The following is a 25,681-nucleotide window of genomic DNA, read 5'->3' as shown; positions in this document are numbered from 1 at the left end:
GCTAACCCGCGTATGCCTTCTTCCCTAGTTTGCTGACTGGGTTGGGCCGATCATTGTCAGCTCCTCAAAGCAGCTGGGAGCATGGCCTGAGTGCCTCTCTGGTTCCCCCTGCTGGAGATGGAGGGGTGCTTCTAACTCCACCTGACGCCTCATCTGAGGCGTTCTACTGAGGGCAGCCAGCAAGTACTATTGTTTGTTTGTTTGTTTGTTTGTTTTGGCCAGCTGTTGTCTTGCATGCTTTCTGGGCCTTCTCCCTGACTGCCATCTCCACTGACAGTGCAGCCTTTTCAGGGTTCCCCTTTTTCAGCAGGAAGGACTATGGAGTCTCTCCTTTCTGGCTGGCCAGGGTGGCTGTGCCATGCTGAGGTTGGCAGGCAGGTGGGGCTTCTTGTGTAGCTTGGACACACATCCTTGGGCGAAGTCGTGATGACCACCCTAGGGGCTCGGTGTACATGACACCTGGACACCCACCCTGGCTCTAACCCTGCATGCTCTGTGTATACACACTGGTTCTTGATCTCTCATATTCCTAAGTGTGGTCTCCATTTCATGGTAGTGTGTGGTGGCAGCAGAGCCTGGCAGAACATTCTACGGGACCTGACTCCTTTTGTCCTGACCCACCTGTGCATGCTCCTGGAGAGGTCGGAGCTACGGGAATAAGGAGCCCCAACCATGGACACAGGACCTCGTGTTTTTCCCAGTTTTATGCAGCGTGGAGGTGGGGTGTGGCAGGAGATTGAAGACAGTCAGTCTCAGGCTTGCCCTTTCTGCTCTAGCAGCCTGCAGCTTTAGTCCTCAGGGCTGAGGTGCTGTCTGGAAGCCCCAGGTGAGGTGAGGTAACCTAGGAGAGGTAGGGGGTTTGCTTCTTGGTGAAATGGGGAGCAGCACCAAGGGCCACCTGGGGGTATAGAAAAGACACAAAAGCCAGGAGTTAAAAATGTCCAGAAAGAAAATGGAACGTGGTAGCCCATGCCCTACCTCTTGGAGGCTTAGGCAGGTCCCACTGCAAATTTGAGGCCAGCTTGGGCTGTGTAGCAAGTTAAAGATCAGTCTGGCTACATGGTGAGAAAACTGTCAGGTACTTGCTGGCTGGTGCTGCCCTCTCCCATCTACCTGGTCAAGGTGGAGTGCGGGCAGGAATTGAGTTGACATCATCTGCAGAGGACCTGGAGTGGTCGTTGACAGCACCCTTGTGTGGTGGGAGTGAGACCCCTCTGCACATCTCCATTCTCCGCCCCAGGTCTCCCCTTGTGGCCAAAGTTCTGCTTTAGTCACCCTAGCCCATGTCCGGAGCTCAGGTAGCTTCTGGGAGGGGTCAACCTGACCACCCCTTGGCTTCTACCCAAGGCAGGGTAGATCCCTGTTACATGAATGGCACCAGCCAGCACGGTGGCAGTAACTCAGCAGTAACTCAGCAGAAGATTAGGTAGATCACGCAGAGATCTCTCCTCCACACCATCTTCCCAGGGCAACCAGGCTGATTAGCCTCTGCTTGCCTGACAGAAGAAGGCCCTCCACACCCTTGTGTGGTGCAGCCACTGCTGTGGTGGGGGTTTCTGTCCTCCAGCCTGAACTATGGAGGTGCAGCCTCGGGTGGAGAGTATGCCGTTCTAGCTGGCATGTGAGGAGAATTCAGGGTCAGGTGTATAACAGGCGGCTGAGCTTTTGAGTTAAGGCCTTACAGGCTCCGCTTGTGTCTTAGGGAATAGCTCGTGTCTGGCCAGACTCACCAGGACAAGAAGAGGCGTGATGAGCTGGAGGGTCAGCATGGACACATGGCCAGGGCCTCTGGAGGCTCTGGAGCTGGGGATGCCTGGAGCAGAATGGGAAGGCAGAGTGGGTTTTCCATTCTCAGCCCTCAGAGTCTTGTCGGCGTGATGGCTGTTCCCAGGATACTTGGAGCCAGTGTACCCGTTCACGGGGAGGGTAAGAGCAAACATGGCCATGCAGGGCTGAGTGCCAGAGGGAGGGCCAGGCTGGCAGAAACAGCAAGGCCAGAGATCGCAGAGGGACGGAGGGCATGGACAGCCACTGACCAAGGACTGGGACGAGCATCTCTAACTGGAGACCTTCAGTTTCCTGCAGGAAGCCCAGCGCTCGGTGCATGCAGTCTTGAATGATAGCCTGGGCTGGTGCAGCCCCAAAGAAGGAAGCTTGCACTTTGGCAGTCAGTGGCTCCTGCCTGGGAGGATCATTACCCACCTTAGAGGGCTGGAGAGATGTAGAGAGACCCTCTCATCCGCCCCAGGACCCACCCTCTGAACTGAACACTCACTGGAATTCCTCCACCACCACTTGACCAAAGTCATGCAGAGGCTTGAGGACTGAGGTTAGCTGAGGTCACAAGACAAAAAAGTGTTACGGTTATACAACCTAGGTCAGCCACACCCCTTTCTCTGTGCCTCCATCCCCTCACGTCACCCGTTTTGTCAGCAGTCTGCGAAGCTCCTGGGACTCAGAGCTAGTCTTGTTCTCCAAGGCCTTGCCGAAGGGGTGACCCAGGATCAGGAGCTGTGTCTCGTAAAGCACCAGCTCTGCTTTCTCCCCTAAGGTGATGGGGTGGGGTGGTGATAGCAGTCAGAACTCCTGTCTTCTGAGAGCTCTGGGGTAGGACCACACCCTGACTCAGGGTGGCTTGCCCAAACCCACTGATTCCATCTGGTGGTCAGCACACAAGCTTTGCACACAGCCTGGGGTATGTGTGTAGTAAGGCCTAGAGAGATAGGCTGACCTAGAGCAATACATGGGGTCCAAGATCACTCACCATTGGCCACCAGGCTGGATTTCTGGAGAGTGGGGTCTGTTATGTGATGGGCCAGGTAACTGGCCAGGCCTCGGAGGTGAGTGGGGATGGGCCTCTTGAACTTGTATTCCATGTAAATGCTCACCCACTCATTCACATTGCTAGGGAAGGATGGGAGAATACAGTGTCATGGGCTCTTGGTCAGTGCATGCTTCTAGAAACAAGTGTTGAACTCCTAATTATACACCCCATGTTCCCACCTCCAAGAGCAGAACTCTGTGAGGCAGACTCAAGCATGCTTAGTCAAAGCCCTTGGTGGTCTCCAGTCTACACCTGTATCTCCTGGCTTTGGGTTAGGGGTGGAGTTGCCCTAGTGATACACCTCCAAGAGAGTTGTCAAGTAGGCTGGGGAATCAGGGATGGGGCAGCAAGAGGACTGGACAGACCAGATGGGATACTCAACCTACCTGAATAGGAGCAGGGGTTGGTCCTGGGGATTAGCTTTGTAGAATCTTAATACCTCATGGGTGACCTGTAGGAAGTCCTGGAAGTCAGGTTGTCTAGGAGATGCTTATCCTGAGACCCAGTATGGGGTGAGTCAGGTACTAGATAGATAAGGCAGGACCTGAGAGCCTTCTGTAGTGTAGTGTGGTCTCCTGGGCAGGGATTCTGGTGACAGCCTGGCCACTGACTTCCCTCAGAGCTTTCTCCTCCTTAAACAGCCCCCTCCACGCTTGCTTCCCCACGTATGCCATCCCGGTGTTGCTTACATTGGACATCATTTCGCCCACCACTAAAAGCTGTATAGGCCTGTTGACAAGGGAAGGAGGGAGAGCATCCCAGTCCCAGAAGCAGAGGGGAGGACACTCACCAGCTGGAGGACCTGCTTCTCCAACAGGACAAAAGGTTGGGAACCAGGCAGAAGCAGCTGGGGCAGGAAGGGCCTCATGAGTATGAAGCTGATGCTGATGGTTTCCCGGGTAAGGTCTGCCATGTTGTACTCTGCCGAGCCATATACAGCAGTCTGGGAAGTTGGAACAGCCACCTTTCCCACTGTGGCCTGTTTAGGGCTTGGTTGGACGGAACTGAATCCCTCCAAGGAGTCCAGCCAGCCTCCTCCATGCACGGCTGAGAAGGCATGGGGCAGACATTGCTCTAGACTCACCGTCAGAGGAGAGACTGTTGTCAGCCAGGGTCAGGTGCCCAAGAGACCATCTGGAGGCCTTCACTTTGCGGTACAAAGCCCAGAGGATTTCTAGGGCTGAGGGATCCGGCTGACCAAACACGAGCAAAGCTTTCACTTCTGTAGACCCAGGCCTGTAGGAGGGGTTCAGTGGGGGTAAGATCGGCCTGGCTGGTGCAGAAGGAGAGAAGCCTACCAGGCAGCTGGTGTGATTAGAGCAGTCACACGAATGAAGCGGTCACATGACCCCTTTGGTGCTGGGGCTAAGAGGGCTGTTGTGAGGCATGAAGGATGCAGGCACAGCAGGCGCTTGATTAAAGTAAGTTCCCTTGGACATTCTCACAGGGACACTGAGTATCTTGTCCAGGGAGGCACTGGGATAAGGTGTCACTCAAAGAGACCACAGCCGGCTGGGGGCTCTCAAGAGGTCTAGTGGACACAGAGAAAACCGTAGCTGCAGTTCAAGAAGTAGGGGGCTCGGGAGAGAGGGGGAGTGACAGGCCTGAGGAATTTCTAAAGCCTAGAGGAGAAGGATCAATTGATCGTGTTTTGGGGAGGCATCTCCTTCAGGCAGCTCTCAGGGAGAGACCGGGAAATAAACAGCCCCAGAATCTAAAATAACATTTGCTCTTCCTGTGCCAATCCCAGGGCTGGGAGACAAAATGGGCTTAGGCTCAGGGCAGGGGAATCACAGAGTGGACTTCAGTTTATTAAAAGGATTTTTTTAAAGACAGGATTTCTCTGTGTAGCCCTTGTTGTCCTGGAACTCACTCTGTAGACCAGGGTGGACTCAAACTCACAGAGATCCACCTGCCTCTGCCTCCCAAATGCTGGGATTAAAGGTCTGTGCCCCCACCCAGCAAAAGGGAAAAAAACTGAAGCAGTTGGGATCTTGTCCTGGATAGCCACCCCACCCCACGGCCAATTCTGGAGGTAGTAGTCCACTTTCCTAGCAGCTCAGAATGAGAGGGTTCCACCCAAGATTTGCATTTATTTACATATCATTTACATGACCCTGTCCCCAGGATAAGCAGCCAAATGCTCTTTGCCTGCCTTCTCCCTGTACACAGCCCGTCCTGATTTCGTCATCCAAACCCAACAGTTGGAATTAGGAAATAGCAGGAAGGCCAGCTGAGGTCATGCAGCACAGCTGGTGGCAGGAACAAATGTGGGCCTCTTACCCACCCATCTGGGCCAAGGTGTCCCTGGACACTCACACTTGGCAGGGTGAGCGGCCTGGGCTAGGGCTGCTAAAGGCATAGGTCAGTTGAAAAACTACACTCACCGAAATAGCAGGGCACTGACATTCTTGAAGCTGGAGAAGGCCTCATGGTAGATGAGCTGGAGCTGAGGCAGAGGCACAGAGGTCAGCATGCTCACCCCTGCCTTGTGTCCCTCCATCTTCCCTGGCCTCTGTCTGTCTCATCCCCGATCCTGGTCCAGCTGGGCCTTTCCCGGGCTGTTCCCCTCTGGTAGCCTGAGGCTTGTGATTGCTTTGTACTGAGATCCTAACTGGGATCCATCTGTCCAGGGGCTGTACATGCTGTACCTCGGCAGTCCAGTCACCTTTGGGCTCTGTATCCTGCCAGCCACCAGCCTGGGCTGCCACTCCCATCCTCATTTACCATAGAGTCCTTTGCCAGTCCCTCTGCAACTTGGGTTCCCCCAAACAGTGCTCTCTCTGCCCCAGTGCTTGGGAAGCCCTTCAGTGTTTGATGTGGCTACCTTCTCTCCACTCCAGCTAAATGCTCCCCACTGCCGGGTGTGGTAGTGCATGCCTTTTGTCCCTGCACTTAGGAAGCTGAGGCGGGTTCACTGTCAGCCTGGGCTACATAGTGGGGACCTGATCACACAAATAAACAAATACAAGCAACAAACAAACGAAAATAAAAAACTCAACCAACTAATAGACATAAAATCCACAACCAGGCCAGATGTGGTAGCATTGAGTCTTGGAGAGGAATGCCCAAGGACCATTTCAAAGCCAGGTTAACCCTGTCTCAAATAAAATAAAATAAAATAAAAAAGAGGCCTGGGCATGCTGGCATGTGACTTTAATCCCAATACTTGGGAGGCAGAGGCAGGTGGATTTCTGGGAGTTCCAGGCCAGCCTGGTCTACATGGTGAGTTCTAGGTCAACCATGTTGCACAGTGAGACCTTGTCTCAAAACAACTAACTAAACAAACAAACAAACCAACAACCAAAGGGGATCCATTGCTGTGGTGGAGGGGTCACCCGGTGTGTGCAAGCACACCACCCAACAGTCTGCTAGTCCCCTAAGTTCCTTCCCACAGCTTGTTGCGCTTCTAGTCTGGCTTCCATCAGACCCGAGGACTATAGCTCCTGTTGTTTCCCAGTTGCACACAGAGATGAACCATTCCACAGGAGATTGCGCCCTGCATGGCAGGTGAGAAATGGCAGTTCCTGTCTGAGATACCTGCCTTGCTCCTGGTTCCAGAGTCAAGGCGGGAACTGTGCCTCACTTTGCCAGGGATCAGCTAAGTGCTGATAAAAGGCCAGCAGCTGCACAGTGAGAACCTGCTCTGTTTCTGATAGGCGAGGCCTCCCCCACTGTGAGATTTTCCCTCTGTAATGACGTCTAAGAAGTATGTCTGCCTAGCCTCTCCCCAGTCTCCTCCCGGGAGCACAGCATGGTACTCATTAGATTTTATTATTTTGTGTCCAGCTGCTCTTAGAAGCCAAGGATGTGTGTAGCATGTGTTGTGGCCGTGCCTGGCATACTCAGAAGGAAGCAGAGCAGGAAAGAGTATCTTCACCCACATTCCTCTACCCAAGGAGCAGGTGACACACCTGGTAGCAGATAAACCCATTCAACAGCCTTTGCTTCAGGGGTATCAAGTTCCAGACAGCTGTGGTGAAACATTTACTGTTGATCCTGAAGGTCACAGAGTGGGTCACATGACTAGGTCCTGGCGTGGAGGAACTCAAGTCCTGCAAAGACACATCTTGGCCAGGGCGAGGCAGGGTAGAGGACTGGGTAGAGTCAGCACCCCCAGGTAACTTGGTGGAGACAGAGCTGTGTGGGGCAGGGGGAGGGCTGGAGAAATGTTGGAAGGAGAGAGTGGGCAGGTGGCTCAGGCTGGTAGGAACCCATGGCTTGGGATGGCTGGGTCGTAGGGCCATCCAGAGTGCAAGGTTCGAGGTTTTAGTGGAAGAGTCTGTAGTTGAGGATGCAGTCACAGACACAGAAGGTTTAGGAGGGGCCCTGGCTCCTGTGGTGACAGAGGAAACTGGGACCGGGATTGAGGGTGGTGGTGGGGAGAATGACAAAGATGCAGGTGGTGGGGATGAAGACGGGGGCAATGCTGATGAGGAGGGTGGGGAGCAGGGGGAGGATGGACGTGAAGATGATGTTGCTGAGGACAGCAGCGGCACAGGAGCACCACTGGATACTGGTCCCGTGCCCGAAGCTACAGTGTCTTCAGATGACCCAGAGCTCACTGGAAAGGCTTGGGAGGCCAGTTCCAGCCCTGATCTCCCTGAAGATGCAGGCAACGGGGTCTCTGTAGCTTTCAGTGTGTTAGGCATCCATGGAAAGATAGGCAGTCCTAAGGGGCTCCTTGGAGCCAGTGCCACAGGTAGGGATGCCTCTGACCTGGAGTGGCCATCCCGCCACACAGGGGGACTGGAGATGTTCAATAACAGGCACAGAGCTCTAGGGAATATGGGGGAAAAGGAAGCTCTGATTGGATGCCGTGTTGGTTTAGATGCAACAGTTGTCTCCGATGATGCAGAGGTAGGGACTGTCCAACACAACTTGGGGACCTTGTTGAACTTCTGCTCAGATCCACGTGTGGGAGAAGGCTGTGACAATGACATAGCAATTGTTTCTAGAGTTCCAGAGGCCAAGTTTTCCTCTACAGGGTCAGCCCCAGAGGACACTGGCTGAGAGTCAACAGTCATGTGGGCTGCAGATGTGTTCAGGGCTGAGGGGATTGGTCCAGGCATGACCCTGGTACTTCCTAAGGGGCCAGGCATTGAGGGGGACTCCTGGCCCCCCACTGCCTCTGTAGAAAGGGCTCCTGCCCTCCTCTGCAGGGCCTCTGATTCCGTCTCAACTGAATTGATGCCACTAACAGTTTCTGTCAGAATGCCCAAAATGCTGCTGCTTTGCCGAGCAGATGTGTCAGGGGCTGAAGGAACTTGGTTAAGGTCTTCATGTGTAGAGAGAAGGGTCAGGGTAGAAGCTGAGACTATCAGGAAGGCTGCAAAGCAAGAAAGGCCTGGTTCCCCAGTGTCTGGTGAGCAGAACTGGTCCCTAGACTCTCACATCTCATCCTGTCACAGCTGGCTCCCTTAGGTACCTGAGAGCAACACTTGGGCCTGGTTAGGCCCCAAACTATGAAGCTAGTCACTCAGGTTACCTCCCCTCCCTGATTCTAGCCTGACTGACACCAGGAATGCCTTTACCTCCACCCAGGAATGTGAGGACAATGGGACATGTCTTCAGGGTTTGTCATCTGTCTCCTAACAACCTCCATGTCAGGCCCAGGTGGTCACTAGGAGTCGAGAGTCTTGCACACTCGATTCAAACCCCATCCGAGGCCTAGACTAGCTTGATGGTGCTGAAAATACTGTCAGATTCTCTATTGTGGGTGAGACTGTGACCTGACCATGTTCCCTGCGTATAGGGTTCCTCTTCAGGGCTGACTGGGTGGTGGAGCACATGCGTGGGGAATTTTTGAGGGCTCTGGGGTTAATGCCAAACCTAGCTACACATGTGTACAGCTCCAAGCAGGTAGCCCTGACTGCTCTCTAGGAGCCTGAGGTCTCCAGTCTTTCCTTGGGCTGGTCATGGCCAGGAAAACACGTAGACAATGAAGGGAAGCCCTAAGGTGGGGGTCATGGAGTTCGCTGAGGACTCTGTCCTTCCTTACCAAGTAAGCAGATTATGGGTGAGGGCGGCCAGCTCCTCTTCCCTGCTCACTTACCGGCCAGGAAAACTCCAGCTGCAGGAAACCACTGCTTGCCCATGCTGTAGGCTCCTGCCAGGACTTCCAAGGATGCAGTGTCAGGCGACAGACAATGATGTCCTTTGCAAGCCCCCTTCAGGAAAGGACTCATCAGGCCGGGGTAGAACTTAGTGTAGCACTCTTGCCTAAAATGCCAGATGCCCAGAGCTCCACACCCATCACTGAGCTATCCACTTCTGCTGGTAGCTGTCCAGAGATAAATGTCATTTTGGGCATGGAGGAAGCCCTGAGTGAGTGATATCCCAAGTGGATGTGTGCTGTTGACATGAGTTTGGCCGTGTGGCAGATGCCAATGCCTCAGCCCCATGGGAAATGGCAAAACCTTTCCTAGGCAAGGCTCCCCTACAGATGGCTTCTACTGAGATTTGTTAAACCTGCCCTTCCTTGTTCGGCAGTATATGATAACCCTGACTCCTTGTTTATCTGTGTGCATTAATCCTGCCTCCTCGATTCAGCTGTAACCAATGACCCCACCTCCCTGTTCAACTGTATATAGTAAGCATGCTGTACTATATTAGAGAACCCAGTCCACCCAGCCCCAGATTTTCTGTACATGTGACCATGTCTGTCATGTCTTTATTCCCTCACCACCGCAGTCAGGTCAGTTCCTGGAGCTGTGATGGATGAGGAGAGCTCTTTTCCTGTCTTCAGGAGGGGAGGGAGTTACAGTGGTATTTTGGTGATAGGGGATGTAACAACAGGTAGTCAGGGATGGGTTGTGAGGTGCTAACTGTGGTGTGGGAGCTGCGTGTGTGTGTGTGTGTGTGTGTGTGTGTGTGTGTGTGTGTGAGTGTGTGTGTGTGTGTGTGTGTGTGTGTGTGTGTGTGTGTGAGCTTCTACCCAAAGCCCTCGCCCTGTCTCTGTTCCATTCCACCCGACAGGGAGGGCCTGGATTAAGGCAGATCAGGAGAGAACCACATTCATGTTAGTGGTCCTTCCTAGAGTTCTGGTCAGCGCCTTGCACTAGGTATGTGGAGGTGGCAGGGGCTTTGGGTAGAAGGGTTCTTTCCAGACCCTTTTCAAGCTGCAGTTCTGTGTTTGCCCTGCCCTGTGTTGGTTAGGCTCTTTGTTTTTGTTTTGTTTTATTTATTTTTTGTAAACTTAACACAAGCTAGAGTCATCTAAGAAGGAATCTCAACTGAGAAAATGCCTCCATAATTGGTCTGTGGGGGCATTTTCTTGATTAGTGGTTGATATGGGTGGAGCCACACCTGGGCAGGTGGTCCCGGGTATGTTAGCAAGCCGGCCGAGCAAGCTGTGGAGAGTAAGCCACACAGCACAGCCTTCCTCCATGGCCTCTACCTCAGTTCTTGTCTCTTTGTTCCTGCCCTGAGCTCAGCTTTCTCTTTGCCTGATGATGGACTGTAACCCACAGGCCAAACAAACCCTTCTCTCCCTAAGTTGCTTTTGGTCATAGTCTTTATCAGAGCAATAGAGCGCTAAGACATGACCACTCATACTGCTGGCAATGGGCCTAAGCAGCCTTGAACTCCTTAGCACCCTTGGCTCAGGGATAAACAGGGAGCAGGCTCATGCCTCAACCCTCTAACTCTTGCTTGCAGCCTTTCTCTCCCCAGGTCTCCTGGCCTCTGTTGAACCAAACCGGTCCCAGGGGTCAGTACTGTTCTTGGTCAGCAGAGCTGTAATGGGGAGAAAATAACTAGAACCCTGATGGGGGGAATTCCCCATTAGCAGCTGGGCCTGGAGAGTCCCACCCAGGATCCTACCAACTTCCAGTTCCTTCTACTTGGGCACACCCCTCTGTCCGTCCGTTATTGCTCAACTGACTGTTGAAGCAGGACTTTGCCATGTTGCACAAAGGTGCTATCTGTTATATTCCCAGCCCTTTCATTTTTCTTCTTTAAAATCTTGAGACATTGTCTCACTAAGTGGCCCAGGTTGAAACCACTCTGTAGCTTAGACAGTTCTTGAATTTGCAAGCCTCCTGCTTCAGCCTCCCTAGCAACTGGGGTTAGATTCTGTGTCAATAGGCACAGCTACTAGAAATGTTTTCTAAGCGGGGAAACCATCACTTATGGCACAGTTCTCTTCCGGGTCACAGATCCACAGTCCTACAAATCTTTCCATCCAGCCCGTCCTCTCGGCTTCTCTGACATTTGCTGTCTGTAGGCTGATGCACTGCTGTACCCCAGGAGGCTGCTGCCTCTTCCCTACTGTCCTTGGAGAGACATTTCACTCCTGGTCTGAGAGACACCTCCCAGGAGCATGAGACGGCTTTGGCTGTGATGCTCCCTCCTGCAATCCTGATTCCACTATGCCCATTCTCCCTGAAGCTGCTCTTCCTTCCCCAGTGCCCAGGAGCTGTCCCCAGGCCTGTGAGCACACACCTGTGCCTTCATTCTCCTTCCCTCACTTGTGTTCCCTGGGGGCCCAGGTCTTACCTGGTGTCCCTGGTGCTGCCAAGAAGCCTCTGCCCATGAGGAGGAGGATGGAGCTTGGTGTGGTCGCCCTTTGCTCCACCCCACCTGCTCCCGTCAGGTGGGCAGGACTACTTCTTTCCCAATAACCTAAGGCTAAGGAAGACCCTGATGGTTCTACTATAAAGAGTGAGGCTTACTCATAAGACACTGGGTTCCTGTCTGGCCAGATGGGGCTCAAACTATCAAACTGGAGTTCATTCATAGAGGCCACAGTGGGAAAAGCTGTAGCTGCCTAGGGAGCCAGGCATGTGGTATATACTTCAGTCCTAGCACTTAGAAGTCAGAGGCAGGGGGATCATCACAAGTTTGAGGGCAGCTAGCTTGATCTACATAGTGGATCCCTGTCTAAAACTTAAATAAGTAAATAAATAAATGAGACCAAACCAGTCTAGACCTACAGGCTCAGAAGCCTAGCTCTCAAGGCCTGCCTAGGCAACTCAACAAGATCTTGTCTTAAAATTAAGTAAAGAGAGGACTAGAGGTATACTTCCAGCCATAGAGTTCTTGCCTAGCAGTAACTTTGCAAAGATTCTGGGTTCCAGCCCTAGTAGGAAGGGAGTGAAATCAGGATTTGGCATGTATGAAAGATAAGATCTGGGGCTGGAGAGATGGCTCAGAGGTTAAGAGCACTGGCTGCTCTTCCAGGGGTCCTGAGTTCAATTCCCAGCAACCATATGGTGGCTCACAACCATCTACAATTCAACTTGGTGCCTTCTTCTGGCCTGTAGGCAGAACAATGTATATGTATTAAATAAATAAATCTTTGAAAAAAGATAAGAACTAATTTATAGTTAGGACCAGTGCTCAGTCTGTGACAAGTGTCTAGGCTCACTGTGGACTAGGACAAGTTTAAGCCTGGCAGGGGTTGCTCTCCCTGCTTACTCTGGGTCAGATGCAATGCCACCTACACATGGAGTAAGTTAAATGGAATCTGGCCCCACACCAGTGTCACACAATGTCAACAAAAGAATTAGAAGATCCGTGAGTGCTAGACTGTACCAAGGTCTGGCCCAAGGGCTCGCTAACATTCTTCTTGTGGGCCAGCTTTGATCCTCCCGTCAGGACTCTCTTGGGTCTCTAGCAGGGTTCTCTTCTCCTTAAAGTCCCATGGCCCTGACAGCCACACTCTAGCCCTGTCACACTCTGGTCCCTAATACAACCAAGTGCCAGGGAGACCTCTTACCCTGATGACTAAGTCATGGATTCCCATAGGCTGTATCCTACCTGGTACCCTCTGCAAGAGGAGATGCTGTACACTCTCTTCCTGTGTCCCTGGCTCAAAGACAGGGTGTGCACATACTCAAATGGTCTTGAGAGTGGTTAGTAGGTTGGTGGAACCTCCTGGGGATGGCCCCTGAGCCAGGCAGACATTTACCTAGACACACAGGCAGATGGACCAGCAGATGCTTGACTTTGCCTAAACATCTTCCTCATTGCAGGGACCTTCCTCATTGCAGGGATGGGGGAATCAAGCTGGGCTCCCCTTCCTGGTACCCTCTTCCTGGCTCCCATCTCACACTCTGTTTGAGGAAGAATGACATGGAATCTTTTACTACTCGAGAGACCTCAGTCACTAGATGTCATCTTAGTCATCGGAGAGGATACTATGACAGCCTGAGGTTCAGTCCAGCAGGACAGGACTAGCAGCTCCTCTGAAGACCAGGCAGGACAGAGTGGTGTCTCTAGGACCCTGCCTAGTCTCTTTCCAATTCTGGATTCTGCATCTGGCACCAGAGGCCTCAGTACTGGGTAAATCCCAGGCCAGCACTAGCTAACTAGCCAGACTCCTCCTACATGCCCTGGCCACTATGTTCTTGAGAGAGAGAGAGAGAGAGAGAGAGAGAGAGAGAGAGAGAGAGAGAGAGAGAGAGAGAGAGAGAGAGAGAGAGAGAGAGAGAGAGAGAGAGAGAGAGAGAGAGAGAGAGAGAGAGACTGTCTAGCCATTTGTCCACATTTTCTAGGGCAAGAGTTCCAGGCAGGAAGGAAGAGCAACAAGAATGAGGTCCCACAGGTAAAGGGGTGATTGGGTCAGTGTGTGTGTGTGTGTGTGTGTGTGTGTGTGTGTGTGTGTGTGTGTGTGTGTGTACAGACAAATGAGGGAAGCTACAATCCCAGGATTCTCCAATCTTTGATTTCCTGCTGATCATCAGTTTCAAGCCATGGATCCTTGGGGTCTGGGAAGGGTTTTGGTTAACGTCCTGCTGTCTTCTTTTCATCTAACTTTCTGGTTCATCATCCAGCCTTCTAAGCTGGTTGTGTGAGCTAGAAACATCCCCTGAGCCCTGCCAGCAGCTAGGTCAAGTAGGAAGGATGCCTGGCTATCATCAGGATGTCCTAACCCATCTTTAGCCCCAGTGGCTACTACACTGCTCCACTGAGGAATAATGGTGTCCTGCTGGCGCTCCAACCCAAGACTTGCTCCTTGCCTCCAAAGATGCTTCTGCTTCCCCTTCCTGCTCTTTTCTTCAAAGATGGCACCTGGCCTGCCAACTTGCCCTTACTGCCTGGGTATGTGTGGTGTTAGAAGAGAATAACATCATTTGGACATGGTGGTGCACACCTACAGTCTCAGAAACTGGGGGATGGTGACAGAAGAGTCAGGAATTCAGTGTCTGCCCCAGCTACAAAGGGATTTCAACCTACCTGAGACCCCATCTCAAAATCAAAGTTTGTTTTTGTTGGGATAGTTCCTCATATAATTCAGGCTAGCCTTGAACTCAATATGTTGCTAAGGATAGCCTTTCTCCAAAGTTCTGGAATTTCAGCTGTGAGATGCCATATCCAGGTTACTTTCTTATTTTTGAAGTAGGTTCTCCTTGAGTTGCCCAGGCTAGCCTTGAACTCTCTGCATTAATTAGGTTGGGTCTGCACTTTCGATCTCCCCCTTCACCTTCCTTTGTGGCAGAGTTTACAAGCTAGGCTGGTTGCACTTGGGTGTTTTTGTTTTGTTTTGAGACAGGATCTCGTGTATCTAAGATTAGCCTTAGGCTTGCTACATACTGAGAATAACCTCAGCACATAGCATCTGCCCCAACTCTCAAGTACTAATATTACAAGAGTAGTATTTCCTTGGCCTTGACCTTGGGTTTTGATATGACCCCAAGGAGTCTGTAATACTTTCCTTGCCTTCTGCTAAGTGCAAATATTACTGAACAGCTAGCTTCTTAGAAACTCCTTTTGCTAAACAACAGGTCTTGGGCCTGCAGGTAACAAAAGTCAAGTGGGACCAAGGACGTCTGCCTCTGCTCCATGCATCTCCTTTGCTTTGTGTTACTCGTTTGCCTGTGCATGTAAACAGGTTAATAACTCACTGATGAGCGTCTGAAGACTTGTGACACCAAACCCGTCTCATCCTGCTAAAGGCTAAAGGCAGATCAAGAAGAGGAACTAAGGAACCTCAGCATTGGCTTTTACAGTGTCTTGCTCCAGACCCCTTCCTAAAGTGTGCCTGAAGCTGTTTAGTCATTGTCCTTAGCTTGCAGTTATCTTGCATTCCAAAGCACTGAAGCTTGAGAGACATGTCACTCTATGATGAGATGACCCCAGAGCAGGACTGGTTCTCTCCTTGTGTCTCTCTGCCTCCCTGTCCAGACTGACCTCTGACTCACAGCTCTTTCTGCCTTTGTCATGCTGGAGTCAAAGATGAACATCACCATGCTCTGCTCCTTTTGGTTTTTGGAGATCATGTCTAGTCTGGCCTAGAACTTTTTATGTAGACCAGGCTTGCTTCAAACTCATGGCAGTTTGCCGGCTTCAGTCTCCTGAGTGCTGGAGTTCCAAGCACGAGCCACCATGCTAGGCAGAAATGAGTAATATCATGGGAACCGTATTAGCCTCCTCACATGATGACAGTGATAACTTCCTCCAACTACCATGAGAATCAGATCTGAGATAGTGATCTACCACACAACATGTTGACTGAGACTCTTAATTATGTTCTTCCCACCCACACCATATCTTTCAAACTTAAAACTCACTGGGAGTGGTGGCTCAGGCCTCTAATCCCAGCAGTTGGGAGGCAGAGGGAGGAGGATAGCTGTAGGTTCAAGGCCAGCCTGGTCTACATAAGAAGTTCCAGGCTATCCAAGCTCTACATAGCAAGAACTTGTTTCAACACAACAAAATAAACTTCAAGTTTATATGTTAGTACCTCAAAGACAGACCTGGAGGGCTGTAAATGTCACTCAGTTGGTAGTATGCTTGCTCAGAATGAACAAGACTTGGGTTGCACCCCCAGCGAAGCATAAACTGGGCATAGTGGCACATGTCTATAATCTCAACACTTCAGAGGTGGAGGCAGGAGGATCAGAAGCCTAAGTCATCCTAAGAGACATAACAAGGTCAAGGGCAATCTGGGCTAAATGAGACTGTTAAAAGAAGGTGGGGGGAGTCAGGCTTGGGGTTATTGGAACCCTTATCTGTATTTCCCAACAGACGGCCCCATTGATGTAAATCTTTTTTCCACTTTTCTCCTATTCTCTTCTTTGATTGGCACATTGGGTCAGGTTGTGTGGTCTAACCTGCTTAAAGCTGAAGGAATTGGCACTTTGCTCTGAAACTTCAAAATTAATTTTAGACTTAACATGTATATTCTTCCCTAGACATTGAAAGACCATCTATATCAGGGAGGTGGTGGTGGCAGAGGTGGCTCACACCTTTAATCCCAGCACTTAGGGAGGCAGAGGCAGGTGGATCTCTGTGACTTTGAGGCCAGCCTGGTCTACAGAGCTAGTTCTGGGACAGATAAGACTACACAAAGAAACCCTGTCTCTAGAAACCAAACTAACTAACTAACTAACTAACTAACTAACTAACTAACTAACTAACTATATAAATAAATATGACAGTTGCCACAGTCTCAGAACCCGGATGTTACAGCTACCTTTCTCCCCTCCTCCCCTGTCCCCATCCTGCCCCCTTCACCACTTCTTCCTTCCTTTAGACACAGTCTTGCCATATATACCTGCTCTGCCTCAGCTTTCCAAGTGCTGAGATTGCAGGCATATACCACAAGCCTAGAAAAAAAGGCACATTTTATGTTTAAGTTTTTAAAAAAGTCTTCATTTTTTGAGACAGGATCTTACTGTGTAGAGCATGCTGGTCTTGAACTCACAGAGATCAAACAGGTGCATGAACATCTCCGGCAAGCTTCCTTTTAAATCAAACACCTCTGATTTAAATATGTGTCCTTTTGTTTGGTACAGGAAAGCTGGGATCTAAATGACATTATGTCCTATGTTTGCTCATGCAAAGCCCGGCTGTGGTGAATGTCAACTCTGCTTACCAAATGGTTTTCTTTGGTCTACAGCAATCACAGTCTTCCTTGGGGTTGGGAGCAAGGCTGGAAAAGTATATTCAGCCTGCAAATAGGTGTGCCCTAGGAATATCAGTGGATGAGTGAGTATGTGGAAATGGCCTGGTGAGTCAGTTGTTCTTGTGTGTTAACTCAGAGTCAGTGGAGGCCAGGAAGAACTGCTAAGTGCTTAGAGAGGCATTCTGAAAAGGACCCTAATGGGAGGCACCATGGGACAGGACTCGCTTCAGCACACCTATGCCATTCCCTTCTTGTTGCCTCTGACCTTCTCTTCCTTCCTCTGATTTTATCCCTCAGAAAGCAACCAGAGCCTAGGATGGTGGTGTAGATACAAGGGTCACAAATTTAAACCCAGACTGGGTAACTTAATGCAACCCCTTTTTTAAAACATGAAGAAAGGGCCAAGGTTGTAGCTCACTAGTAGGGTGTTATCGGGTTGTAGCTCACTAGTGGAGTATTATGGGGTTGGAGGTCCTTGGTTCAGTCCCTAGTATCATCTCGACACCTTACCTGATGTGGAAAGGTGTTGGGGACTGCTAGAACCTTGAACAAAATGGAGTCTGTCGGCCATTTCTTGGCCTTCTGCCTACATGACTGCGGGCACACATGCCCTTGAGACAAAGGAAAAAGCTAACCACAAAAGTTAAATTTACACAGGGCAGCCCACCCGCCTAGCCAGGGGGAAGTAACCCTTATAGAACAATTGCCTTTGTTGGCAAAGGGTTAATGTGTTCCTTTGGATGCTTTTACCATAATGATAGGTGGAAGTAACCCTTATAGAGCAATTGTCTTTGTTAACAAAAGGTTAATGTGTTCCTTTGAATACTTTTTACCCCTCCCTAATTTCTGCACCTGGCTTACGCTGACAAGCATTTGTGGAATGCAACTGATGGAAAATTACAGCTTCGTCTTTACCTTATTTGGTGTATATTTGAGTTGAGACTTGATTGACATGCTTGTACCGCCCCCTGAGATTCTCTACTATAAAAACCATTTCACCCCAAGAATAAACGCTCTTGATCAGCAAAAGTTGTCTTGAGCCTGTTTCCCTTAACCTCTTGAAGTTTGCTTATTAAGATCGGATCTGCTCGTGAAGACCCACCAAATTAGTAGCAACCCTCATCACCTCATCCCCGCAGGTCGGGGGTCCCCTTTGGGGGTTGCAGAAAGGAGAGCAAGCTGCTGGAACCCACAAGCTTTAGCTCAGGCTTCTCTATGGGGGAGTCTAAACCCAGATAACATAGAAGTGTCTCTAGAGGGTGAGATTCTTAGAACGTGGCTCTAGAACTCACTGTCACATGGCAGTGAGTCCCGGTCACACCGAGGTGCTGGTTGATGCATGTTGAAGTGTGTCGAGCATGGATAGTCACTTGCTGTAGGTAGGGGTGAGGTACCAGGGGTGTGACAGAGGCAAGGTTGATTGACACGGCAGCTTTGGACCACAGGTTCTCCAAGTTATCCTCCTGGACCAACTGCATTAGCGCCACTTGGCAACTCAGCAGAGGTCCAGACTTGATAGTAACCTCAAACTCCCGACTCAGAGTATGGGGTGAAGCCAGCCCTTGTGCTTCCCCAGACCTGTGTGTGAGTTTCAGTTGGATAACATCTGAAAATGCTATCAATATCTGAGTTGAGCTCTTCTGATTCGTATTGACGTCTGCTTTTCCAGACAAAGCATTGTTTCTGTTTCTTCTGGGACTATTTTGAGATAAATCAACAACAGCTTTCAATATTTCTTCAGCCATTACAAATACATCCATATAGAGAATGTTACATAATATAGCTTGACAGATTTCTGCAGCTGATTGAAATTGTTCTGAGTACACAGTATCATAATGGCCATTATTTGAGAATCAGAGAAGGATCTTGTCTTCATAGCCATTATCTGTGACATGAGTTGGTGGCTTTCCAGGGTAGCAATAAAGAATGAAGTCTATTGAGAGAAAGGACTTAGTTCCAGCTGGCCAGCATTCTCCTTGGGATTGTCCAGCTGTTCCAGATATTTCTTAATAGGTCCCTCCATATAAGACTCAAAAGTTTGTTGATTTTCCTCCACACATGAGACAAATGATACTGGCATATAAATAATGGCTATGACTATAAAAAAAAACAATTGCTCAGAAATAGCTCAAAAGAGGCGAGAGACAACTTTCAAAATAGCTCTAAAGTGCTCCGTTGATGCCTCATTCAAGACCTCTGGTTGAAATACTTTTTTCCTTTCTTTATGCATTGTGCATGGTTTTAGATTATTTAAGGATGATCTGTAGAGAGGAATATTGTCTCTTCATGCCTGTATATTTTTAAAGGATTTATTTATTACATATACAATGTTCTGCCTGCATGTATATCTGCCTGCCAGAAGAGAGCACCAGATCTCATTATAGATGGTTGTGAGCCACCATGTGGTTGCTGGGAATTGAACTCAGTCCTCTGGAAGAGCCCACAGTGCTCTTAACCCCCAAGCCATCTCTCCAGCTTCCCCATTTTTATTTTGGTTTCTTGAGACAGGGTTTCTCTGTATCTTTGGAGCCTGTCCTGGAACTTGCTCTGTAGATCAGGCTGGCCTTGAACTCACAGAGATCCACCTGCCTCTGCCTCCCAGGGCTGGGATTAAAGGTGTATGCCACCACCATTTGGGGGCAGCCTGATATATACTATGTAATATTGACTGGTGATCTAGATTCACCTTGGAGTAATTAACAACCAGGTGGCTTGCTGCTATTTTGGCAGCCATGTGACATAGCTACCATCTTGGTTAAGGTGACCACATGGTATAAATCAATCAAAGCAGCACCCATAAAATGGCTAGACCCAGTGAGACCCTTGCTAATCATTGTATTTCCCTTTTATTAGACTAAAGAGGCAGCACCAGGTCATCAAGATGGTTTGATTTATTTTATTTTCCTTGTATTAAGGAGGCAATAGCAAGTCTCCAAGATATTTTTAATTAGGATGGGGTTTTTGTGTATGATAAATTTGGTTCTTAAAATAAAAAATAACAGATGAGGGCAAAACCATTAACAAGGTCTATGTAATATATATTTGATGATTAAGTCCTGTAAATTCCTAAAGACTTAAAGAGGTATGTCTAATCACTTATGCCTTTGCTAATTTTGTTAAGTTTTAGCTATTTGATGAAACAAGTCATAAAAAACCTGACATTTTATAAAGGTACACTATAAAAGGATCAGGAAAATAAGTTTCCCCGTCTCTTTCTGGACTGTATTTATGGTTTAAAGTTTTTATTTAATACTAAATGATCTTTAATTCAAGAATTATAATTTTTAAGACTCAAACTTAATAGGAATAAAATTGTAAAATCTTAATCTTATAAAAGGTACCAACTTGAGGTGGGCAAGTGGTGGCATAGCCTTTAATCCTAGCACTTGGGAGGCATAGACGGGTGGATATATGAATTTGAGGACAGCCTGGTCTACAGAATGAGTTACAGTGCAGTTAAGGCTATACAGAGAAACCATGTCTTGAAAAAGAAAAGCAAACAAACAAGGTACCAATTTGTTGTAAACTGTTAAAGATAATTAAGACATGCAAGTCAATGGTCAGTTATCTTATAAATGATGGAATTACTTAATGTGTTCAGAACTATGTAGTCATGCTAAGTACTCATTTACAGAGACAAATTTGGAGGGAGAGACCAATTTTTATTTTCCATAATATAGTATTCCATGTGTGTTGTCAAAATTAAGACTAAAACAAGTAAGGCAAAAACAAGTTTAAAGTAAATGTTAAGAGCAAAAGTTTAAAGTTAAATAATATTCAAAATCAGGTATATAAAAATTGGTTATAAAAATTAAATGCTTGAGTAAATGGGTAAAATTTACAATAAACTTACATGTCAGGGAGTCCCTAGGCTCAAGTAGTTCCATTGGATGGAGCACCCTTCCACCAGAGTAGGTTTTGAGCTAGCCACATTACAGGACAAGGATGCATGGGAAATATGACCAGCCAGAAGTCTGCTGCTTTCATCTTCAGCTGTGTAGACCTCCCGGCTCTGGCTATATAAGTCTGACCAGTGCTGACCATTTTGGCCAAACCAGGGAAAACCCTCCTTATCTAAAGATGAATTACTCTTCATGTCTCACCTAAAGGGGGATGTATTTTTTTTTTGCCCAGTAGAGGATCTCAGACTCAATACCCACATCCTAAATGTCTCAAACAATAGAGAGGCAAATAACAATTACTCTGCCCTCAATATCTTCCAAATTGACATATGAGGATGCTATGACCATGGCAGCACTTATGCAAGCTTACCATCGAACTGGTGTGGAACATGCATGCTGGTTCAATTGGCTATGCCCTTTATCCAGTTTTTTCTCTTAGTAAAAGCTAATATCTCAGTCTATACCCTAACCTGTCATAGTTCCTGATGAAAGGAGGATGCCAGATACTGTCATCAACAAAACACCTTTGGAAACTTTTAGAATATCCAAACCGTGTCTTTGAAGTTGGTTTTATATCTGTGGAGTCAACAAACCCTCAGATTCTTCAGGAGGAGACAACTTTGATGAAGGAGGTCCTTTCCAACTTGGACTCACTCATGGTGCCTTGACAATACAATCTTGTCTCTACTTAGATAGGGAGCTCCAGGGCCAGTGCCTTTACTCTTATCATAAAATCTAGGAGGTATATAATAAGTGCTTTGGCAGTGAGCTTGTGGATATTTCCTAAGAAATTCCAAAAGCTCATTTATTTTGGTTATCTTGTGTCTTAGGGTCTCTATTTCTGTGAAGAGGCACCATGACCATGGCAACTCTTATAAAGGAAAGCATTTAATTGGGGTGGCTCTCGTACAGTTTCAGAAATTCAGTCCATTACCATCATGACCAGGAACATGGCAGTGTACAGGCAGACATGTTGCTGGAGTAGTAGCTGAGAGTCTTACATCTTGCAGGCAACAGGAAGTTGACTGAGACACTGGGAAATATTTTGATAATAGGAAACCTCAAAGCCCATCCTACAGTGACACACTTCCTTCAGCAAGGGCATACCCACTACAGCAAAGCTATACTTCCTAATAGTGCAACTCCCTATGACATTGTGGGGACCAGTTATATTCAAACTACTACATTTTACTCTACAGACTGTGCCTCTAAGTGAATAGGATGATACTAAGAAAGCATACTGATATGCTTACCGTTATCAGAGTGACAGAGTATCAGGTGATCTAGAGATTTGTAGAGAACTGGTTTTTCCTTCTTTAATTCAGTCCATGTTATATGCCAGTTACTTATTACAGATGCGACACAACTGACTGTTTTCATCTGTTGGTTGAGTGCGTGGAATGAAAATATGATTTTTAAAAAGGTTCTTTTAATAGGGTTAATTTTAGAGAAACATTCTGATTTTTCTTTTTCTTTTTTTTTTTTTCGAGACAGGGTTTCTCTGTATTGTTTTGGAGGCTGTCCTGGAACTCACTCGGTAGACCAGGCTGGCCTTGAACTCACAGAGATCCGCCTGCCTCTGCCTCCCGAGTGCTGGGATTAAAGGCGTGCGCCACCAACGCCCGGCCTGATTTTTCATGGTAACCATTGTAAAGTGAATCATTTACTGACATGGGTCATAGACTCAGGTGGTAACTTTGGATATTCTAAAATGTTCTAGAGAAGTGCCCAGTGAGGAGAGTGTTCTAGGGAAGTGCCCAGTGATGAGAAAGTAAGGTAGTCACTCTCTCTGGGAGTACTTTTTTTCAAGACAGGGTTTCTTTGTAGCTTTGGAGCCTGTCCTGGAATTCACTTTGTAGACCAAAATTAAAAATAGTTTCTTTTTGGGAAATACAGTTTAGAATTAAGCTGTCTCTTGGAATATAGATATAACAATTTGATTTTAAGTAAAATATGTAGTCATGTTTTTAAATACTAATTATGGTCATTTAAGGTAATAGTTCTAATTTAAAAAAATAGTGTATTGAATTGTTTCTAATAAAAAATTATGTTTTACTTGAAATACTCTGTTTTTGTTCATTATTGTTAATATCTGGAACAAATATACCCAGTTCATCATATGTAAAAGCTAAGACTATCACTTAGACACTTTCTGTTCAGGTTCAGTCCTCAGATGCTGACTTTAACTGATCTGATGCACAGCTTCTAGGTGTTTGTTGCTTATGCAGGAGTCTGGTGTAAGCAAACAGGTAACTACAGTTATCCTTCTGCAGAGCTCTGGTACAGGGTGCAGTTGTACAGTTTCATCTAACTCAGTCTTGATGTCCTCATTGTTTCTTAATGTTCCCCACAGAGTTGTACACTTATCTCCTGACTGATATTCTAGATCTCTGCTAACTAGTAAGTTCTATCACGGCCCCTGAGATGGACTTTCTTCTGAGACACTCTAGCCACTGCTCCTTTAATTTCTCTTCTGTCAGCCTTGAAGAGATCAGCACCACAAACCTCTAAAAGCAGTTTAAGTGTGATGGGGGATGTCCTTCTGTATATATGTTTCTCGTATTGGTTGATGAATAAAATACTGTCTGGCCAGTGAGACAGGAAGATAGGTGGGACTAGGATGAGGAGAATTCTGGGAAAGGTAGGCAGAGAGAGCCCACCAAGGATAGTTGCCATCTAGTCAACAAAGGAGTAGAAGGTCCGGACATTCTCTGGTAAGCCAAGGCCACATGGAAATTCATAGATTAATAGAAATGGGTTAATAATTAAGACAGAGCTAGCCAGTAAGAAGCCCTAGTTCCCTAGTCATCGGCCAACACTTTTATAATTAATATAAGTCTCTGTGTGTTTATTTGGGGCTGAAATGGTGGCAGGACTTGGCAGGACAAGAAAATACAGTAACACAAGTGGACTAATGTGCCACGGGCCATCCAACCTATCCCTCTTCTTGCAACTCTGGACACTGTTTTGGAGACTCAGAAAAGAAACAGCTGGACTGAAGCCTCCTTTGCATATGTTAGCCCCTCTGTCTCACCAGCCCTGATCAACTTAGCATCCTTCAGGACCAGTTCAACTCCTCGACTGCTGCAGTACTCCACAACTAAAAAGGACTAGCTCTGACTGCTGCTAAGGATGGGTTCTGTGCCCTGCTCTGAGAATAATGCTGCTACCATGGCAACAAATCCTAACTGGTTTGAAATGAGGCCCAAGGATGCAGGGACCAGACAAAAATTCTTCCTGGTTCCCTCCACTCTGGTTATTTCTCTTGCTCACTCTTGCCTCTTTATCCTCATACCTATGTTTGTACCCTGTCTTTTAATTTTTTTACCTACTGAACTTTACCCTACAAAATGTTCCACACAAGAGCTCTCACCCTGTCACGGCTTGTTCCTGAAACATCTGCCAAAAAGACCTTTTAGATGCCTTGGAAAAACTGACTAAAAGGAGCCTTCATCCCTTTCACTGTGGGCCAGATACAATTTTTTTAAAGATTTTATTTATTTATTATACAACACTCTGCCTCCATGTATGCCTGCAGGCCAGAAGAGGGATCAGATCTCATTACAGATGACTGCCAGCTACCATGTGGTTGCTGGGAATTGAACTCAGGGCCTCTGGAAGAGCAGCCAGTGTTCTTAACCACTGAGCCATCTCTCCAGCCCCAGATACAATTCTTTACATTAGTCCTCTGTTTTTCCCTGTTCCCCTCCTTTGATGCTTTGTAGCTCCCTGCTACTTCTGCTAGCTCATTTTGGTGCAACAGTGTAAATGGAGTTCTTAATTGGTCCAAATAATAAAGCCCCAGACTCTGATACAGAAGAAAACGCTGAGAGATCAGAGAAGGAGCAAGCCAAAGCCACCTTTACCTTATTAGCTTCCTAGTGGAAAAGAGTGAGTTGCTGCTTCGTCCAGCTTATATCCTCTCTGCCCAGCCATCTCACTTCCTGTCTGTCTGTACAGACCTCCAGACCTCTATGGTTAGCTAGTGGCAAGCTCCATCCTCTGATCTTCAGACAAGCTTTATTTATACAAGCAAGATGTCACCACACAGCAGCCCGGCAATGCCACCGAGTCAATTCTGTGCCTACTCCCTCTCACCGGCTCACTGCATCTCTCTATCTTTTCCCTCAACCTTCCTGCAGAGTCTCTCAGTTTTTACTCTGCAACCAAATCTTCTGCTTACCTCTCTCGAATGGTGGTTTTCCAAGTCTTCTTCAGGAATACAGGATGGTAATCACCTGATCCATCACAGCCATTCAAGTTGAGACTCCTCTTGCTGTGTGTGTCCTCTTCAGTGGGCCTAGAACTACCCCTCTGACAGAGGCTTTTCTCACAGAAAACAGCTGTAATGCCCCTGCCCTGCATGTTTATATCCTTTCAGAGTTAGGAATGATGGTTTCCTGCTGAAAGATTGCAATTTCTGGCTCCCCTTGTGGACTGTGGAAGTCATTTTGCATTTATGCTCATAGACGGTTCCATATCCTATCTTCCCCTGTAGGTATTTTGGCTGTCTGCACACAGGTGACAAAACAGTGCTTCTCTATAAAAATGCATGGTCCTACCTAAGGTCAGATTGTTGTGAGATATCCACCAGAGAAGATTGCTTGAGCATGAGTTTAAGCCAATAGAACATCTTTACTAGCCAGCTGGTGACTACACTGGTGAGCTTTTAAGCATAAAAACCATGTTTTGGGTTGACATAAGAACAGTTGTCCAGAAGCAGAACTACAAAAGCAAGCAAGCAAGGCTAGTACTTTCCCAGAACTATGGACTTTGATGGATTAGGTCTTTGTTTTCATTTTGTCTGGCTAATGGTGTCTGTGAGCTGAGTGGCATTTCCATCATGGGGTCAGTTGTGCTAAGGTCTGAGTGCCTACTGAGGTCTGGGACCTGTTACAAGATCAATCCTCTCTTTCTGCCTTCCTTCTCTCTACCACTGCCTTTCAATAACCCAACACGAAATCACAATACATAGTGCTCTGGGAGCTGTGTGTTTAGTTTTGCAGGAGGGCGTGGCAGTTATTTTACCAGCGTTGTTAGGGTCAGGGTTTGCCTGGGCCCTGGCAAGCTCTAACATGCCAAGCTTGGCAACCAGTCCTCAAT

At 47.9% G+C, this 25,681-nt stretch overlaps 1 protein-coding gene across 1 annotated transcript; it reads right to left on the bottom strand.

The window, feature by feature from the left end:
• Positions 1-546: 546 nt before the first annotated feature.
• Positions 547-9,012, bottom strand: LOC101843469 (taste receptor cell protein 1). Its single transcript, XM_005069316.4, has 12 exons — positions 8,880-9,012; positions 6,739-8,153; positions 5,212-5,273; positions 3,909-4,060; positions 3,615-3,745; positions 3,211-3,275; positions 2,765-2,904; positions 2,422-2,546; positions 2,276-2,334; positions 2,037-2,182; positions 1,731-1,813; positions 547-898 (listed from the first exon to the last, which is right to left on the bottom strand). The coding sequence occupies exons 1-12, from the start codon at positions 9,010-9,012 to the stop codon at positions 842-844; spliced, it is 2,568 nt and encodes an 855-aa protein (XP_005069373.2). The 3' UTR covers positions 547-841.
• Between the last annotated feature and the right edge of the window lie 16,669 nt (positions 9,013-25,681).

The sequence above is a fragment of the Mesocricetus auratus genome, unplaced genomic scaffold, assembly GCF_017639785.1.
Source record: "Mesocricetus auratus isolate SY011 unplaced genomic scaffold, BCM_Maur_2.0 Super-Scaffold_100022, whole genome shotgun sequence".
Taxonomy (NCBI): Eukaryota; Metazoa; Chordata; class Mammalia; order Rodentia; family Cricetidae; genus Mesocricetus; species Mesocricetus auratus.
This window is presented reverse-complemented; position numbering and strand designations above follow the sequence as displayed.